This window comes from Bombus pascuorum, chromosome 1 (genome assembly GCF_905332965.1).
Source record: "Bombus pascuorum chromosome 1, iyBomPasc1.1, whole genome shotgun sequence".
Lineage (NCBI taxonomy): Eukaryota > Metazoa > Arthropoda > Insecta > Hymenoptera > Apidae > Bombus > Bombus pascuorum.
The window spans coordinates 30968342-30985846 of record NC_083488.1 but is presented as its reverse complement, the minus strand read 5'-3'; the positions used below and the strand labels follow the sequence as shown (position 1 = coordinate 30985846).

The window sequence follows — 17505 nt, the reverse complement described above, 5'->3', positions numbered from 1 at the left end:
ACAGAGGCTCCTTATATACGAGCGAGTAGCAAATACGAGTACTAGCGAGAAAGATTCGATGCCAGTGACGCTCGATACAGATGGCGCTCGATATAAATGGCGCTCAATACAAATCAACTCGACTGTAGCTCAACATTTCAAATGTACATTTTTTATTAATTTCACTATTATTACAATAGGAAAATAAATTAATTAACAAAATTAAAAAAATATGAGATAAAATTTTCTGTTTTATTTTCGAATATTAATATCCACATCAAAATCGAACTTTGTTAAAGTAAAAATTTGAATACATAGGATACGCTATAGATAACAAATATCGTATTTCCTTCATAATACATACTATTACGAAATTTGTATCAGAATATTCATGTTCGATCGAATTATACGTTTACATAAAGTCACGTGTAATTTATAAAATTCATGTCACGAGAACACATGCCGTGTCACATAATGTTGAATAAGAATACAAAAAGGATTGTTTCTGCGTCAGCATCGTTTAAATTTACGCACCGATAAAGTATCACTCGATTAGTACCAAAATGATTACAAAAGAAGTGAAAATTACACGTTGCGAACAATTCTTTACACGCGATAAAATTCGTTATATAAAAATATTAGCTATATTTTAGATCGATCTAAAAATTTAAAATCGTACCCAGTGACACGAATAAATTTCCTATAATCTGTAAGATACGAAGTATATCAACTTTTATGACTGAGAATATAATCAATCGAACCGCAAGCATCTTTGGCTTTATTATCAAAATGATTAAAAGATATACAAATCAGCGAAGTAATCTCGTCCTAGACGTTGATCATTAAAATGAACACAGGCAAACGTGAAATGATCTGTCTTTTTTTGGAATGTGAAATGCGCAATCGTTTCGTTGTGCTTCTTCATTATCACCAACCAGATTAAAGTTAACAATATAGGATTTGATTTTTATCGTGAGCTTTTGATTTTGTGTCTAAGCACATTTTACCCGTGTATGTATATGTAATCGTTGAGACCGTACAAACTTCTCTCTTTTTCTTCCTTTCCACACCATATATACCCCATTTATTTTTTCGCCAAATCGTTCTTCCTTTGTTGGACACTGTGGTTCCTAATCGATTTATTTATTAATAGGAACTTTCTAAACATATCTAAACATTCGTTGTACAACGTTCGCAACGTCAACGATATCCTCCAAATAAAATATCACAAATTCACGCTGATCATATGAATCAAAGACGCTAAAATCTTGATCGTACATATAAAATGAACGTTGCATTGATCTTTAATTCAGTAACAAATCTTCATTTATCAAGCTTTATAACGAAAGCTTCTCCCGGAGGTACGATAAGTTCTTTGAAATATACGTCTTTGTTTAATCTATACGATGGTCCGACTACCACATGACCACCGTAATAGAGGAAGGACAAATCCTTTGTTTGCATTTGGTTGCCCAGGTTCGCTAAAAACACGTAAGAGTTTCGTCGTGGATACCATCGTTCTACCACGATCATTTCATCTTCTGCATATCTGTGAGAAGAAAGAATTTTATATTAGAAAATCTATTTACGAACGATTGTTACATTGTAAATTAAAAAGTAGAATTATAATTAAAATTAAGTAAAATTATAATTAAAAAGTACATTGCAAATTTCAGCGCTCGTTGAAATTTCCTGAACAACTTTCTAAGAAAATCATGTAGAAAATCATTTTCTATAAATAATATAGACGGAACAAAAGAAACGAACTCAACGATATTCAACTGACTCGGATTTAAGACATAAAATTTGAAAAATTACATTAAAAGCTTGATTATAAAATTAATTTTACCTAATATTACAGTTTGCCAGCACCTGATTCTCCTTTAGCACCGCTTTAACATAGATTGGCGTAGTATCCGATCTGAGAGAAGCCATTTTCGCGATGGTTCCAGTCAAGCTAGTCTCCGAGGGTTTCCTAGATTCCGGAAGCCAAGCCGTGACACCACCGGATGTAAACTTAATCTCAGAACCGCCGATTTCCTCCCAATACATAGGAGCTAAGTTGTGCACGTGAGCAAGATCCTTATGATCTTTGCATTCACAGTCCAACATACCTATCTAAACATTAATCAGATTTGTAAAAATCGTCGTTTAAAATCGGCCAAGATTATCAAGCATTATCGTATTGTACGAAGATCGCAGAGAAAAAGATACGATTGATTTTAATGTCGTTTTATGATTAAAAAACAAAAAGAGTCTTAAGATAAAATAGCTAAGAAGAGAAAGAACCTGCTAAATAACGCAAAAGATACGAATGTTAAGACAAGTAAAATTGTAATATTTTCGATATTTTGATATTACGACAGAAAATATCTTTTCAATTATAAGGAGTATGAAGAAAGTTCATGTCTAATCGCCAGTGAAAGTACAAGTTTCATAACGTAAGATTACGCGACAACATATTTGTAAAAATGTCCCATAAGCGACGAAAATGAGACTTATCCTTTAAATTTGTTTTATATATTTAGTTATTTTTAAGAAATAATATACGCTTCTCCAAGTTCCCGGACTTTTTAAAACATCTTATCTGCACATATTACAGTTACTACACTCATATTATATCTAAATTTATACCTCGTCACCATAGAATATACTGGACGTTCCCGGAAGCATCATCCCTAACAAAGTCACAGCATGGGTAGCATTCTTTACGCTAATGGTAGAAGCTATTCGTTTCAAGTCCACGCCACCTATGGACCAGTGTATCCAAGGATAACCCGGCTTCTTAAACAACACACCTTTTGTAATATGCTCTACTTGGCTCTTGATCTCTTTCGTGCCATTCGCCACGCGCAACGTAACATCCACAAGATCCATATTCATTAAAATAGAGTTTTTCGCTGCAACCAATTTGGCAGCGTTCAAAGCGTCCACGTGACAAATAAGTATTCTCTGAGAACCTACGATGGACTTCCAGTGTTTCAAGCTGCTAGCAAAGGAACTTTCGTCCACGTAATGTTCCAGTCCTTTCAAGTAAAATCCATCGACTCCCCTTTGCAACCAAACTTTTATAGCCCCTGTCACGTTGCCGTTCTCTAACACGTTTTTCACGTGTTTCGACGTGAGCGGATCACGCTGCGGGGTATCCAGAGAAGGTGGCACCGAGGACAGTGCTTCGCGAATCGCTTGCAGCGACATGGAAGGTGTCGTCGGTGTTACCTCCTGCAGAATCATCGTTTCGGTAACGTCTCTTCTCTCACGTACGGCTTTGTCTGTTTTATTCGGCTTTTCAGAGGGCACAGTTTCGTTATACAAAGACTTTACAAAGGGATACAGCGGCAGATCTAGAACGAGACTCATGTTTCGACGATGAGTCTCGTGCACGAGCACGGCGAAATCATCCAACGTTCCTAATTCTTTATTGAGGTCTGTCAGGTTCTCGATGTTTGTGTAATATTCAGGATAGTGTGCTGCTGGGAAGATCGAATTTAAGCGGATCCCACGTACGCCTAATTTCTTTAAATAATCCAAACGCATCGTTATGCCTCGAAGATCCCCGATACCGTCACCTCCTTTCGAGGAATCTTGGAACGATGCGGGGAATATTTCGTAGAAGACGCTACCTTGCCACCATTGAACCGGAGGGTCGCACCTGTGGAAATATAAAACGACCCTTTACAGATTACTCCGATTATCTAAATTTTTAGTAGAGCAGTATGTTCGCGAATGAATGAAATAATCGAGTATCGAGAACTATATTCATGCAGAAGTGGGCAAGTGGAAAATGCCTGCTACATACATACATATGTATACATATTTCTTAGTCTGGATAAAAAATATTTTTCGTCCTCAGTTATTGACAATCGAAATACACTTTTACTATAGTTATATTATTAAACATATCCAGTTTAAAAATCCCAGTCAGTTTTAAAAAAATTACATCTTTAAATTCGACAAAAGTTTTAAACAAACGTTTGCACGAATAAAATGCTACTTTCAATATCCACGATGGCTACGAATCGCAAAGCTACGGAATTAATTAGAAATTTATAGATAAGGATTAAGAAGAGAATGAAGATTAAAAGGAATTAAATTTAAAAAAAAAAACTTCCTTTAACAAATTCCAACAGCTCAGTCTTAAAAAATTCGAGAGAAAAAAACAGTCGCGGTATTTCGCTAATTAAGAGAAACGGTCTTGTCATATTTTTGTCTCCTGTTCTTCGTATATGTATGTACATATATGTATACATACGTACTTCTTCGGCATTGTGACGATTACACCAATGACGAGCGCTATGCATGCAGCCAGCACCGACATCAGGGACCAGAAGCAAGTTTTCCGTATGAGTGGCCAGTTCCATTTCATGAAGCGATAATCCTTCGACGGCTTCGGTACCATCAGCTGTATCCCGACCAACGGTGGCTTTCCTCCATTCTCCTGATTGTAAAACTAAACAGTTACAGTCTAGGTTCTTAAGGGTGTTAGAAAGCAGGCAAGCGATTAGTGACATGGGATAGACACAGGTAGGTCGCCACGATTTCCTCCACCACGACCAAACGTCCAAATTGACCAACAGAGCGATACCAGTTCTGTTTTGGTTGGCTGTAACATGGCCATTAGCGTGATTGTACATTGATATCGAAATGCAACTAGCATCGCGCCAGGGCAACGATCTGGGCCATTCTGAAGTGTTTTCAATGTCTCGTATATTCGTATCTCTTTGTTTTAGATTTGCCATTCATCGGAGCATAAATTTCAGAATTGCTATTGACGCTGAGTGAAGTGATACGTATGTTTGGTTGGAATGATAACATTGGCGAACACGTAGATATAAAAATAAAACACGTAGCTTTTAATTATTACTTTGCAATATTTGTACCTTGATCGAGCTGTTTCTGAGTAGAAATCGCTTGCAACGCGAAGGTTGTACAGAAAAAAAAGAAATACAGATTTGATTGGCGTTTCGTAAATATCGCGTACAACTTTCTAAAAGGATCTAAGGATCTTTTATATTGCTAATTAAAACGTAATGTTGATATAGCTTATATATCATAATTCCATTGAAATCGATTACGATCTTGAATTTTTCGTAATAAGCTTTTACGTTGCTAAAAGCGTGCAATTTATTTATTGCAAACGCTGTTCCGTATGTGTGAATCTTCTGCGGTTCCTAGTATTCATAACGCGAAGACGTTGCGTATGCCAAACTTATCTAACATCATATATGACAATGTCAAGGATCCTAAATTTTCGATTACTCCAAGGAGTATATCATAGGTTCTTTAAATAGTTTGTTTCTATAATAGCGAGTCTTTGAATATATTAGGCGTGCCAGAGCTAATGCAATGCCTTGATAAATTGCTTTTCAGTCGGAAATGGGACAATTAATGTGTCAACAATGTCTCAAGCAATTACATATATGACACTAATCGATAGAATCTTAAAATGTTGTTAGCATCGAGCTGAATTATTACGCGTCAACATACATCGATAGAGATATCGTACGTGTTTTTCATACGATATACACTTTCTTTTTCTGTAGTAAAGATTTATCGAACGCAAATGGACATATTGCGACAAACGTATTGCGTTAACAACGTTTGGCAAACTAGTGTTTTTATGTGCCAAATTGACCAAAGTATGCCGAATACAAAACTTGCACGTCGATATTCAAAGAGAAAATATGAAATTATCTAATAAATAGAATTTTAATTGATACGAAATTATAGCAAATCCGTTCTATATGAAATCCTGATAAAGTTCTTTTTTAAAGACAATATTTTTTAATATTTACTCTGATATATAAACGCGGATCGAGCGACCAGCGACAGTGGGTTAAATATACAATATTTTCTGAGAAATTACATAATCTAAATGCTTTATGCAACACCTGGAGAGTGCGTTATTTTTCATTTTCACGGTAGATTTTCTGCTTGCCTATAAATTCTTACAATGTCATAAATGGTTCTATAACAATTTCATAAGAACCATAAAGGATCCTATAAAAAGAATATGTCAATAAACCAGGTATACTATTGTTATGAACACCGTATAAATATTAGATTAAACGAAGCGTGAAAAGAAGATACACATAGAAGGGTGAGGTTGAATGAAAAAGATCTAAATAGGTTAATTTCCCTTTTGTGTGAGACGCTCGATATCGACCATTCAGTAAAGAAGAGTGTCGATTTTCACATCGCTTAAAAGTTCATTAAAGGGCTTACGGTATCGGTTTCACCAATTATAGACCCTGTCGCTTATGGTATCCACAATTATAATCCTACCGTGGAAGCCAAACGATATAGTGAGGTTCAAGATTTACACCTTTTTACGTGTATCACAGTTTCACCTTTATTTATTCATTCGTGTCTTGTCTTTCAATAATATTTTCCTTTCGTTGTATTATTATTGAAAATTAAACTTTTGATAAATAAAATAGTGGTGCGACTAGAAACGTTTAATTACAAAAATAATCTTTATAACGATAGTAGATATTGCGTAACATATTGGAGCATTTAGAATTCTTAAGTTTTTAAAGTAGTCCTTATGATAACGATACTCGGTTAGTTAAACAAAAAATGTGTTTCTGTGTGCATGTAACAAAAGACGAACGATTATTTTAAAATGCGCAGTTGATTAGATTAGGAAGCTTGAGGTGCATAAGGAGAATCAAAATCCATGAAAATCGTCTAAGAAACGAGAAAGGAAAATTTTCTATTCAATACTCTGCGATGCTCTTATACATTTTTCATGTGTCTCGTTTAAAGAAAAAATAAAAGAACTTCATAAAAAACAAACTTTCGTATTTGTCATTTATCATTCACAAGACAATTGCTCATACAAGGAATGAATATTTAAAGACTCTTATAAATCTTCACACACACACACACACACACACACACACACATATGTATACATATAATAAATTGGACTTTTAGGGATGAACGTGACAGCTATTAGAATCTTTTTATTATAACAAATGATATTAAGATATCTTAAAATTTTTTTACCAATTCATATGTATAACAATTCACTAATAATCCGATAATCTCATGATCTCTATTGATATACGATACGACGATAAAAAATTATTGATCTTCTAATAATGTTTGTATGGTGAATGGAGCAAAAGTTGCAATCGATGAATGAAAGAATATTTAATTACGAGTCGGTGCGGTGAAGACAAATACAGTGACGTGTACCAAAAATAAAATAAAAGTACGAGACGCGCAGATGAAATTGAACTTGGCATGATTAAAACAAAGATGGAACAGGTGATCGGCCGTGGCCAAAACAAAGCGTGCATTGCACAAAAGCGAATAAACAAAGTCATAAAATTTACCAAATGACGAACAATCGTACGCAATTCTGCTGTTAGAGGTTTACAAACGACAAGAAGCCAGTAACGATGATTTCGCACGATTTTTATCGAGGGTTTTTATTAGATAACGCACTTACGCTACCCAAATTATTCACAGTGAGGATGTACAGAAACTTAACGATTTATTACACTGTGCAATCCATAAATATGCAAAAAGCGTAAGAGTACACAGTCGGTCGCAACGTGTATGTATTGCGGTAATATAATTAACTCTCTGCTGGCTCGACGTTGCATTTCATCACGTTCATCTTTCCGTGTACCGAGCGATACGCAAGATACTTCAATAGATCCTTTCATGTAACGAACTTGCTTCCCGTCAATGGAAATTCGAAAATATAAATATCATATAATACACAAATATAGCTGTTATGAAATACCTTTTCTTAAATCGAGAAGAATTATTAAAGCACGTACTGATATAAAAGAAAGGTGTTCGTCGAATTAACAGAGAGTTGGAAAGAAAAAGAAAATATCATAGATAATTATTGTACGTATATGTACGTCAACAGTGGTATCGTTGATAGAACAAATATAGCAAAATAAGTATATCGTACTAACACTCGTATACAGTATCAAATTTGAGAAAATCAAACTTCAAATTATGCAAAGATGTTCCAACATCTATTCTTAAACTCAAACAATATTATTAATACACCTTCGTAAATGTAAACAACAATATCGATAATATGATTTAAGTAAATAACAACATTACGATAATAATATAATTTCTTAAATAAATAATTTCAAATTCACCGAAAGACTCGTATACACTGTATGTAAATATCCATTTTAGGTGTTATAGACACGTAACGTCTAGACTCTAGACAATTGGACAAGAATAACAACGCCTACGCTTCTCCACGATCACGCTATATTTGTTCTGTCAAGTTCATCTCGCGGTACACTGTCTCTCATCGACGCTGCAAAAAGATTTCATGAATAAGTAAATTTCCATAAAACGCTGCTTACCAGTGCTTGAGCATCGGGTGCAAGATGTTGATAGGCTGTGTTCAATTGAGTCAATAGCTGTGCACAAACGGGTTCGTTTGTGTCGCTGCTGCTTCCGCTGGTCGTCGATTCCACCATCGGATCCCGCGAACTTGGTTCTGTAATTAATTCACGATCTTCAAAAAAAAAAAAAATTGTCTTACGTCGACCGATCGCGCGCGCCCGACCTGGATCGCGTATCGAACTTGACAAGTTTCGCGGCTTTGAGTTTCGTAATTGCCCGAGATGATCCAATCATCAACGATCGCTGTTCGTCGACCAGACAGAATCGACGTCGAAGCACGCGTCGATCCTCGGCTATTGTTACGGCCAGACTTCGTTACGATTAATTTATCGCTCCAATTGAAACCGGATCCCGTTAAAGACATTTTATCGTCGGCTTAAGTGCCGTGTATATCAACGGGTCCATTATATAAGATCCTCGAGAGTGACAAGCATCTAAGTACTTACGCGTTTCGCGTTGCTCGATAGGGGAGAGCCGGCAATGATTTTGTTCAATTTCACCAGACAGTAACCGCGGAAAAGCGTAAAGCGAGTATTTTCTAAGTTTAACCAGTCGTGAACGATGTGCGTCCTGATAGTGCAAAGATGTGGTCAAGGTGTAATATTGTATTGCGTTAGAAAAAATTAGTGACATTTAGACGAAACGTAATTGATAGAAACAAAGAAGTCGATATACATTGTCAAGTAGTATCGTTTAAGACAGGTTTTCAACCAGCGACACGCGGAATATGTTTTGAAAGTACGTTGCGATCGTTCTATTAGTCGTTTATTAAACTTTTTAGAACTTTATAAGATTTCTTAAATGTTCATATTATTTTTCTATTTACGGATGTGCGTGATTTGAACACGCGTAATTTAACGCGTATATACATATGAATACTGTTTGATATTTTATTTTATTCCCAATGTTCCCTGTGACTATAGTTCTATCCATCTATGCCATTCTTGTGCAAATATGCAGAGAGTACGCGAAGTATAAAATATTGAGAATCGTTGGTTTTGAAGCATCGACGGCTGAAACTGTGAAAGGTATATCGATTTGCCACAAATTCACCATTTACACCATATTGCTTTTCTCCATAGCCGGGTAGCATAGGATTCGTGACTTTTGCTTCTAGTGGTTTTTACAAGAATCGAACGAAATTTGTTCTTCGACGAAACAACTACCGACGAATAGCCTGTAGTTAAATATATTATTACATAGGTGATAATTATAGTGAGGTGAAAATAATAAAAATGAAGTAATATAGTATTGAAAAATTATTAGGATAAACAAGTGCCTATATGTACAGCTGTAAATCGTGACTTTATCTGAATAAAAGTGAACGTTAATTTTGTTAAAAATAATCGTGTGGTTTTATTCGCAAGAACAAAAGGTACGAATATATTAAGAAGCCAAAGAACAAAACATATATTTGCTTAAAATTTCTAATATTTTTCATTGGACTTTTCTGCTACCGAGTAATTGCACGATATTACGTTGTAAACGGTTGATTAAAGTATTTATAGTGAAGAAAGCAACAAGAGGCGAGAATTATAATTTTTTCAACGTAACTTGATCTTTCTATGATAATAGTATTACCCTGTAGAAATTAAAAAGACGGAAACATCGTCATCAACCCTAATTGGCGGGGAACATTTTGACGAAGATCATCTTTTTTTAAACAACAGCGAGGAATAAATATTTGCTCTTAAAAGATATTTCGACGAATTAAACGTAGACGATATACGTATAATGCGCATTTATTTCGTAGAAATTGCCATATCTAATCTCCGACAATATTTCTGAAACTATAAAAACGTTCAAAGACCGCAAGTCTTTGATTAAACTGGACTTCCATGTCCAAAGTTATTAAATGATATAAGCGATTTTACTACACTAACTATCATAAGCAAACAGAACGGGCTTGGAAAATCGATAAATTATCTGTATAATGCTGTAAAGATTAACTCGAAACAACCACTAGAATGAAAAATGCACAGACGTAAGAAATGGGTATACAAATCAAAGTGACACGAAAAGCTGCCTAGATTTTTCAATTCGGTAATATTATTTAGTGGTTGTTGAGAGAAATATATCAAATCCATCAGATCGACAAATTAGGGCTGAAACTTTGGAAAACGAAGTAAACGGAACTCTTGTACGAAGTCTGTTCGGAATTAGAAATTCTAGGCCTGAACTTCATAACCAAAATATCTACCACCCACGCGCTTTCTAACGATTTTTTGAATATTGAGCTCGGAAAGACAGAATGCGTTGGTTTTATCAGTCTATTTTTATTCCTCTCTAACACGAGTATTTTATTCCGATACTGCTTCAAACACTAAAAGCTAAATTTTTAATTTATCAAAGTGGAGCGATACTTCCAGTTTTATTCATTTCGATCGTGATATATTATTTTTATCAATTCGAGTGTTAGACGTTTACCGTGCCTAAATTAATCGTAAAATGCTTCAGACAGTATTATTTCAATGATTGTAATCACGTGATTTAAATATAATACACAACAACGTTACATGTTAATTGTTTTTTATGGAAATAATCCTGTTCGAATACGAAAGGAAATAAAATTGCTTAAATTATAATTTTGTAATTTTATTCGTTTCATTTAGCGTTAATCTACCATAGACACTGGAACTTCGAACGCGTTACGACCGATCTTCCTTTTTCCTCTCTTATTAACTATATTGATCCTTGGACTTTGTTACTCGATGGCTTTTCATATATTTGTTCAAATATTACGCGTACAAAAAGCCATAAATGTATCTTTTAATAGATTATGACGTTAAGATTATGTATAGATTTTGCTTTACGTTAAAAGTAAAAAAAAATATTTCACCTATACGCTATATTAAGATGAACTTTCATTGTAATCGTTTAAACTCAATACAAAATTAGATACATCAATTATTTCATCTTTCGAAAATTATATACAAACCGACTAATTATTTTTTTTATATATAATTTTTATATAATTGCAATTTATAATTTTATAATTATAATTTTTTATATAATTACATCCGCAATATATTTATAATACATACGTAACATATTCATAGTACATTCAATACTTCGATAAAAAAATACTTCGTTAATTACGGAACCAATAAAAATTAATTATTACGTATAACTGAATTAGACCGTGTTTAACGTTAACGTTTGTTAACAAATCGTCTATCACAAAACGGGAACAACCAAAGCGGTCAAAAATTCCTGAATTGATTCTTAAGATACAAGAGATTACAACTCGATACTAGATAATATCGTAGTAAAACACGAAACACATGCGATTAATATTATTAATTTTACGATTACATCGAAAATATGCCAATTACCAACAGAAACCTACCATCGTTCAGTGCTTTACTCGAGCTGTTCACTATATTCATGAACTCGTTAAGCCCATCCTCCTTATTAATATTTTCAAGCGTTGGTGGAGGAATCGATTCCACGGGATTTCCTTCCGAGGAAGCGAAAATGGTGTTGATTTCCAAGGCATTGTTTGGTTGCGTGGCCGGTGGGCTAGGAGTTAAAAGCGGACAATCCGACGCCTCTTCTTCCTAGTAAAATCACAAGCGTTCGATATGTGTTATATCATTTTTCTTTCCAACAGGTTTCCTCATAGATTATTTTTACCATTTAAATAATATCGTTTGAAGGATAAAATAGCGAAACGGCCGTCTTTCTTCCAAACGAAATAGCAAGATAGATTTGCTGCATTTCAAAAGATAAAACAATGAACCAGATGAGCGATAAAAGTATATGTATGTATGTTCAAGTACGATTTTTGGACAGGACATTAAATATATTTGCCTACAAGAAATTTTATAATTTTTTTAATGCATGTTATTGTACAGTGAAATGAATGGATCGATGATTCTATTATAATATTTTTTATATTATTATAGTAATTATATACATATATATGAATTTCATATTGTAATTACGAATTACGGTATTAATAATATTAGTATTATTATGTTATCATATTAGTATATTTAATTGATTAAAAAAAGAAACTTCCTTTCTCTCTCTCTCTCCTCCATCGTTGAAGACTGCCATGAATTCCATTATATTTACCAAATTTCCCAGATAAGTTGTATCGCTAAATATTACTCGCCTCTTAAGTTACTCTTCTCTACATTAATTTTTTATTTTAAATTTAATTTTCAAGATTAATTGTAATTTCAATTAAGTACAATTTCAATTTACCGTAGAATATAATATCTTCTTATGATCTCTCTTCAGTAAGGTTTTCACATTTATTCTTCATAAATCGTATACGCTGTACTTTCTAAATTAGGCTGGGCCAACATACATGATTTCTGGAATCATCTACACGAACAAGCGGTAAGCTTGTAATAATATTATCGTAGGCCTGATACGCCACAACTGAAGGAAGATGGTATCTATCAATAAGAATCATCTTATGGATTACACAAACGAATATAGCGTATTACTCATCAGATCAGTCACTGTTTCCATTACACTCTCTAGTATTATCATCAAGTATATTCAACAAATATTACTGTAATCGTATTTTCAGGATTTATCCCTTGTCCAATCGCACTTTATTAATATTTAGTTTCATGTACACACAGAGTTAATGTCATTCATGAAAAAGGTAAGCTTGTTTAGAAGCAAATACTTGTAGAGAACGTGTTGCTCGAATTTTAAGCGAATAAAGAATTTGTTAATTAAACGAAAAATATTTCGCGTATAACTACTCGTGAATATTGAGTATATAATATATGACTTTTAATGTAATTTAAAACAACCAATATTCTACGTTGAAACTCAATATGTACTACTCGCTTGTTACTCCTATCGCTTATCTGAAATCAATGCCGGTATCTAAGCATATACCTATCATCTACAAAACAAAGATTAAAATAAAAGATCATCACACTATGATATAAATATCGTACACATTTTTAAAACAAAGCACGTGAACTTATCTTATCGAGATTAACTGAAGCGTTAAGTACAAATTACTCGTAATTGCAAAGTGTCTACTTTAATAAACCTTATATCTTAGATGTTAATCTAGCGAGTTAAAGGAGTCTTGGAAACCACATGCTATTAAACGTAGCTAAATATATATACATGTAGCGTGAGAAAACACAAAGAAACAGAAGAACGAAAGAATAAAGCTACGTTATTTGTGTCGAACACACCTGTTGGTCCTGACTTATAATGAGCTGCCGCGAACTCGGCGATGACGCAAGTTCAATTGGTAAAACCACCGACAAAAGACCCTCAGGCTTCTGGATATTCATGTCTGTCGAATGTAGAAAAATCTAATTTGTTTTATATTCTCGAACTATGTCGGACGCCGAACACCAAGCGAATATACATATGTCAAATCGTTCTTTCGATAAAACATCGAAACGCTTCGGTTTTATTTCTGTCTTATTTCTTATTTCTCTTCCCTTTGCTTTTCGCTCGCAATTTCACACATCACGATTTTATTCTCGTTTTAATTCTATTCTGCTTAAAGAGTACTCTCTATCGTCGAATTAAAACCATTACATAAGCACGTTGAAAATAAAAAAAAAAAAAAAAAATGCCAAGTGGCATTTTTGTCCGCTTGAGTTGCTGCCCGAACGCAGATTAACGAACGAAATTACAGCTGCGCGTTCTACGATGAAATACGATCTTTACGTGGACGTATTCGCGAGTGTAAGTGCGAGCTGCACACTGGTAAATATATGACACATAATACGCTCGAACGAAACGCAATCCTCGGTCGTCATATTTACGAAGCACGCGGCGCGCCGACTGGCAAAGTGCGTCGACTATTGATCGAAAAATTCTATGAAGCACGCGTTGGCCGAGCTACGATTTCTTCCCCTAATCCATTAAACGAGATCGTTGAAAAGGGCTGTCCAAACGATTCTTGGGATTCGTCATTGTTTCGTTGTCACGCTCTATCGAGCCTATTCTTACGTCATGTTACAGCGCTTGTTCAGTTCAGACCAAGTTAGGTTATCGTAGAAAAATTACAGTATGGCTATGGTCATTACTGGATGTGGGATGTTTATGCATTTATGATAAACTTTAAATCTGTAAAAATGCGCTTAAATGAACGTAATATGAAAAGATATAAAAAATGTCGAAATTATCGAAATGTTGTAATTATCGTCGTAATAGATCGTTACGCGGATCGTGACGCGTTTATAACAAATTGGAAGACGTGAAAGTAGTACTTTGTCAGAGTTCGCCTTAATATAGTCCTTACAATGCGATATCGTGATTTTAACGAACTCAAGCTGACCTTGACTTTACTACGACAAAAAGGATTACCGAAACGTTTATTACCGTTAGATTACGAGTATTTACGAATGAAAAAATTTCAAGGTTTAAAAACGCACGTAATGCACGTAATATATAAAAATGCATAAAATAATAATTTAGTGTAATAGTTATAATATTTAGTAGACGAAATAAATCTCTGGTACGATTGTCTTAGTAAACAAATGAATATGCATAAAAATTCGCAGTTTAATGATAATATTTGAGAATGAAACGAATCTCTATTTGGATTTCCCGTTTTTTATTTAGTTCGTAAAAATATGAATTTGCATAAACATCACCTAACCTAGTTGTTACATATAAAGAGCACGATATTTTACGCGTAATGTAAATTAAGTGCAATCGAGTAATTTCTGGGGATAATAATACAAATATACTTAAAAATTAAAAGTCATGAAAATGTATTTATAAATTCTTATCGATTTGAGGAAAAAGAATATGTCTAATTATTGCACACATGCAAACACTGTTAGTGAATAGAGCTAAATAACAGTGAACTAATTGTGAAATAGGGAAAAAATCTATCGAATTTGATCTGGTGAAATTTAGTGATACAATTGGTCACGTAGTATCTTTAAACGATACGTTAATTTGAACGTTTATGCTTTCCCTGTTTGTTAACGTAGTTCTAAGAATAAAAGACAACAGTCACGTTGATTCTGTGCTAATTTAGTTTGTAACGAACTAATTACAAAATAAACATTTATACACGTGCATGACTTTTATGTTCATCTTCTATGAACACGTAATAGCAGTTACAAATAAATCGAAGATAATTTTGTATTGCAGCTGCTACTACGGTGTTGTACAAACAATGCAACAGTTGAAAACGCGAAACGTTATTGCGTTTATCAACTATTGTTAAACTGTGCATGTATATGTAAACTTATCGTATCTTCATGGATAGCAATAATTAAAGTAATGGTAGCTTGTTTCAAGAAATAGACGTTTAAAAACAAATTTATTTCACTTTCTTCAAATAATATATTTTTATTTTATTATATATATTTTTATATCTTATTATAGTTATAGATTTTTGCATATTACGAGCATCCTGTATATTTTTATACGTTTAAACTTTCTATAAATGCATAAACAGCCGCAGTCTAATAATTACATAAAGTTATCACTTCTCATAGAAAAAAGCAACTACTTGCGCAATCACACCTTCTATCACCATCACCATCACTATACATTCAATAACGAAATCATTTGGAACATCATTATTAACATAACGAGTAATTCTAAGTCACCTATTGTATCGATAAGAATTACGAATTATGCAAAAAAAATTAAATTTATCTAATTTACCTGTAACACAGCCGGTTACCACAAGACGGCATCGGCAGAACACCTAAACACATATAGAACCGTCCTCGAGAAATCTTCACCCCCGAGGAATCACAAAACTAACAAGAGATTTCTTTCGAGACCGGTCGGTATCTCAATACGTTTGATACGCCACGACTCACTTTGTCTACGTGTGCGATTTTCCACTACCGAGAAACCTACCAACGAAACAAGGACAACAAAATCACTACCGAAGATAATGTCTGTGGCTTCGGATGTTGATGACCATCCTGCAGTCCCCAGCCGTAAAGAGAATCGCGTGCCTCCGCGTAGTATATTTAGCAACACCGTTTCGTTCCGTTTAGTCCCGTGGTCTCTCACTTTTCTGACCGAGACGTTCGCGCCCTCCTCGAGTCTGCGCTCTTGTCGATGACATACATGCAATTCATCGTATCAACTGTGATGGTTAGAAGCTCAATAACCTCGATGTTATATCGTTTTAACAACAATCGACGGTGCAGTAAGATTGTTTAAAAAATTAGCTTAGAACTCCAACATTCGTTTCAATTTCATAAACTTTATAGATAAAGAATTACGTATAAGAAATACGGAAAATTATTATCGATCCAGAGAATTAAAGAATAGGAAAAAAGGTATTGTAAACTGTTTCGTTTGTAATTCATAAATGTGATGCATTTTGTGTATGATAAATGTAATAGTAATGTTTATAAGAAGAAATTGTTTAAATAGTGAGATAACTCTATAAATTGTTAATAATATGACATTAAAATTACGAATAATTTTAACAATATTAGTTTTTCTAAATTTCCTCTGTGGCCCCTTTAAACATGTTAACATTCATGCACGTTGTTTATTTTATTATCTTACTATTTACCGATAGTATTTAGATGAGGATAATATCGCACATGACAGTACCGATTGGATCCCGTCTGTGACCATATCTATTGATTCAGCACAGGATAGACGCGACATAAAATGAGAGTATTATAAGATATCGTGTCTCACATTCTGAAATACCGACCACGGAAATGGTCAGAGTTTTCTATTTATAACATCGCGGCGCGACGGATGTAATTAGTTCGTTTGAACGTGATCCATTAATTCAAACAAAAGTTTAGTTAGTCTTGGTCAATTTGTATGTTAAGCTTTATATTATATTATCGTTATTCGAAATTAGGAACACTTTAATCATGATATTGAAAAAAGTGATTGTTCGATTATCAAACTTATATTGCCATCGTAATAAAAACATTTGCAAATATCTCAGAAACTACAGTCGAGTGACGGTACATGTAAAAAAAGTTGTTCAGAATATTGACCTTGACAACATATTTTAAGGTTATTGAAACCGGTGAAGTTGTTCGCTTCGTAAATAATTACCCTTATGTCCTTACTGCTTACGAGTTCTTGTTTATGCAATAGTAGTTCACGTTCGGATAAATAAATTCAGTGACCAAAAGTATATTTAATCAAGCACCAACTAAAGTTTTGTTTGAATATACGGAG

At 34.0% G+C, this 17505-nt stretch overlaps 1 protein-coding gene across 5 annotated transcripts; it reads right to left on the bottom strand.

Moving 5' to 3' along the window:
* Nucleotides 1-210: 210 nt before the first annotated feature.
* LOC132910071 (maltase A2-like) lies at nucleotides 211-16363 on the bottom strand. Of its 5 annotated transcripts, none has more exons than XM_060965529.1 (8): nucleotides 16000-16363; nucleotides 13551-13654; nucleotides 11723-11933; nucleotides 8331-8467; nucleotides 4236-4417; nucleotides 2614-3631; nucleotides 1829-2097; nucleotides 211-1528 (listed from the first exon to the last, which is right to left on the bottom strand). In XM_060965529.1, the coding sequence occupies exons 2-8, from the start codon at nucleotides 13650-13652 to the stop codon at nucleotides 1303-1305; spliced, it is 2145 nt and encodes a 714-aa protein (XP_060821512.1). In that variant the 5' UTR covers nucleotides 13653-13654; nucleotides 16000-16363; the 3' UTR covers nucleotides 211-1302. The 5 variants fall into 5 exon arrangements, with proteins under 5 accessions (XP_060821512.1, XP_060821505.1, XP_060821507.1 ...); XM_060965522.1 differs by having other exon boundaries at nucleotides 4236-4429; nucleotides 16000-16362; XM_060965524.1 differs by having other exon boundaries at nucleotides 4236-4429; nucleotides 16230-16361.
* Nucleotides 16364-17505: the final 1142 nt, after the last annotated feature.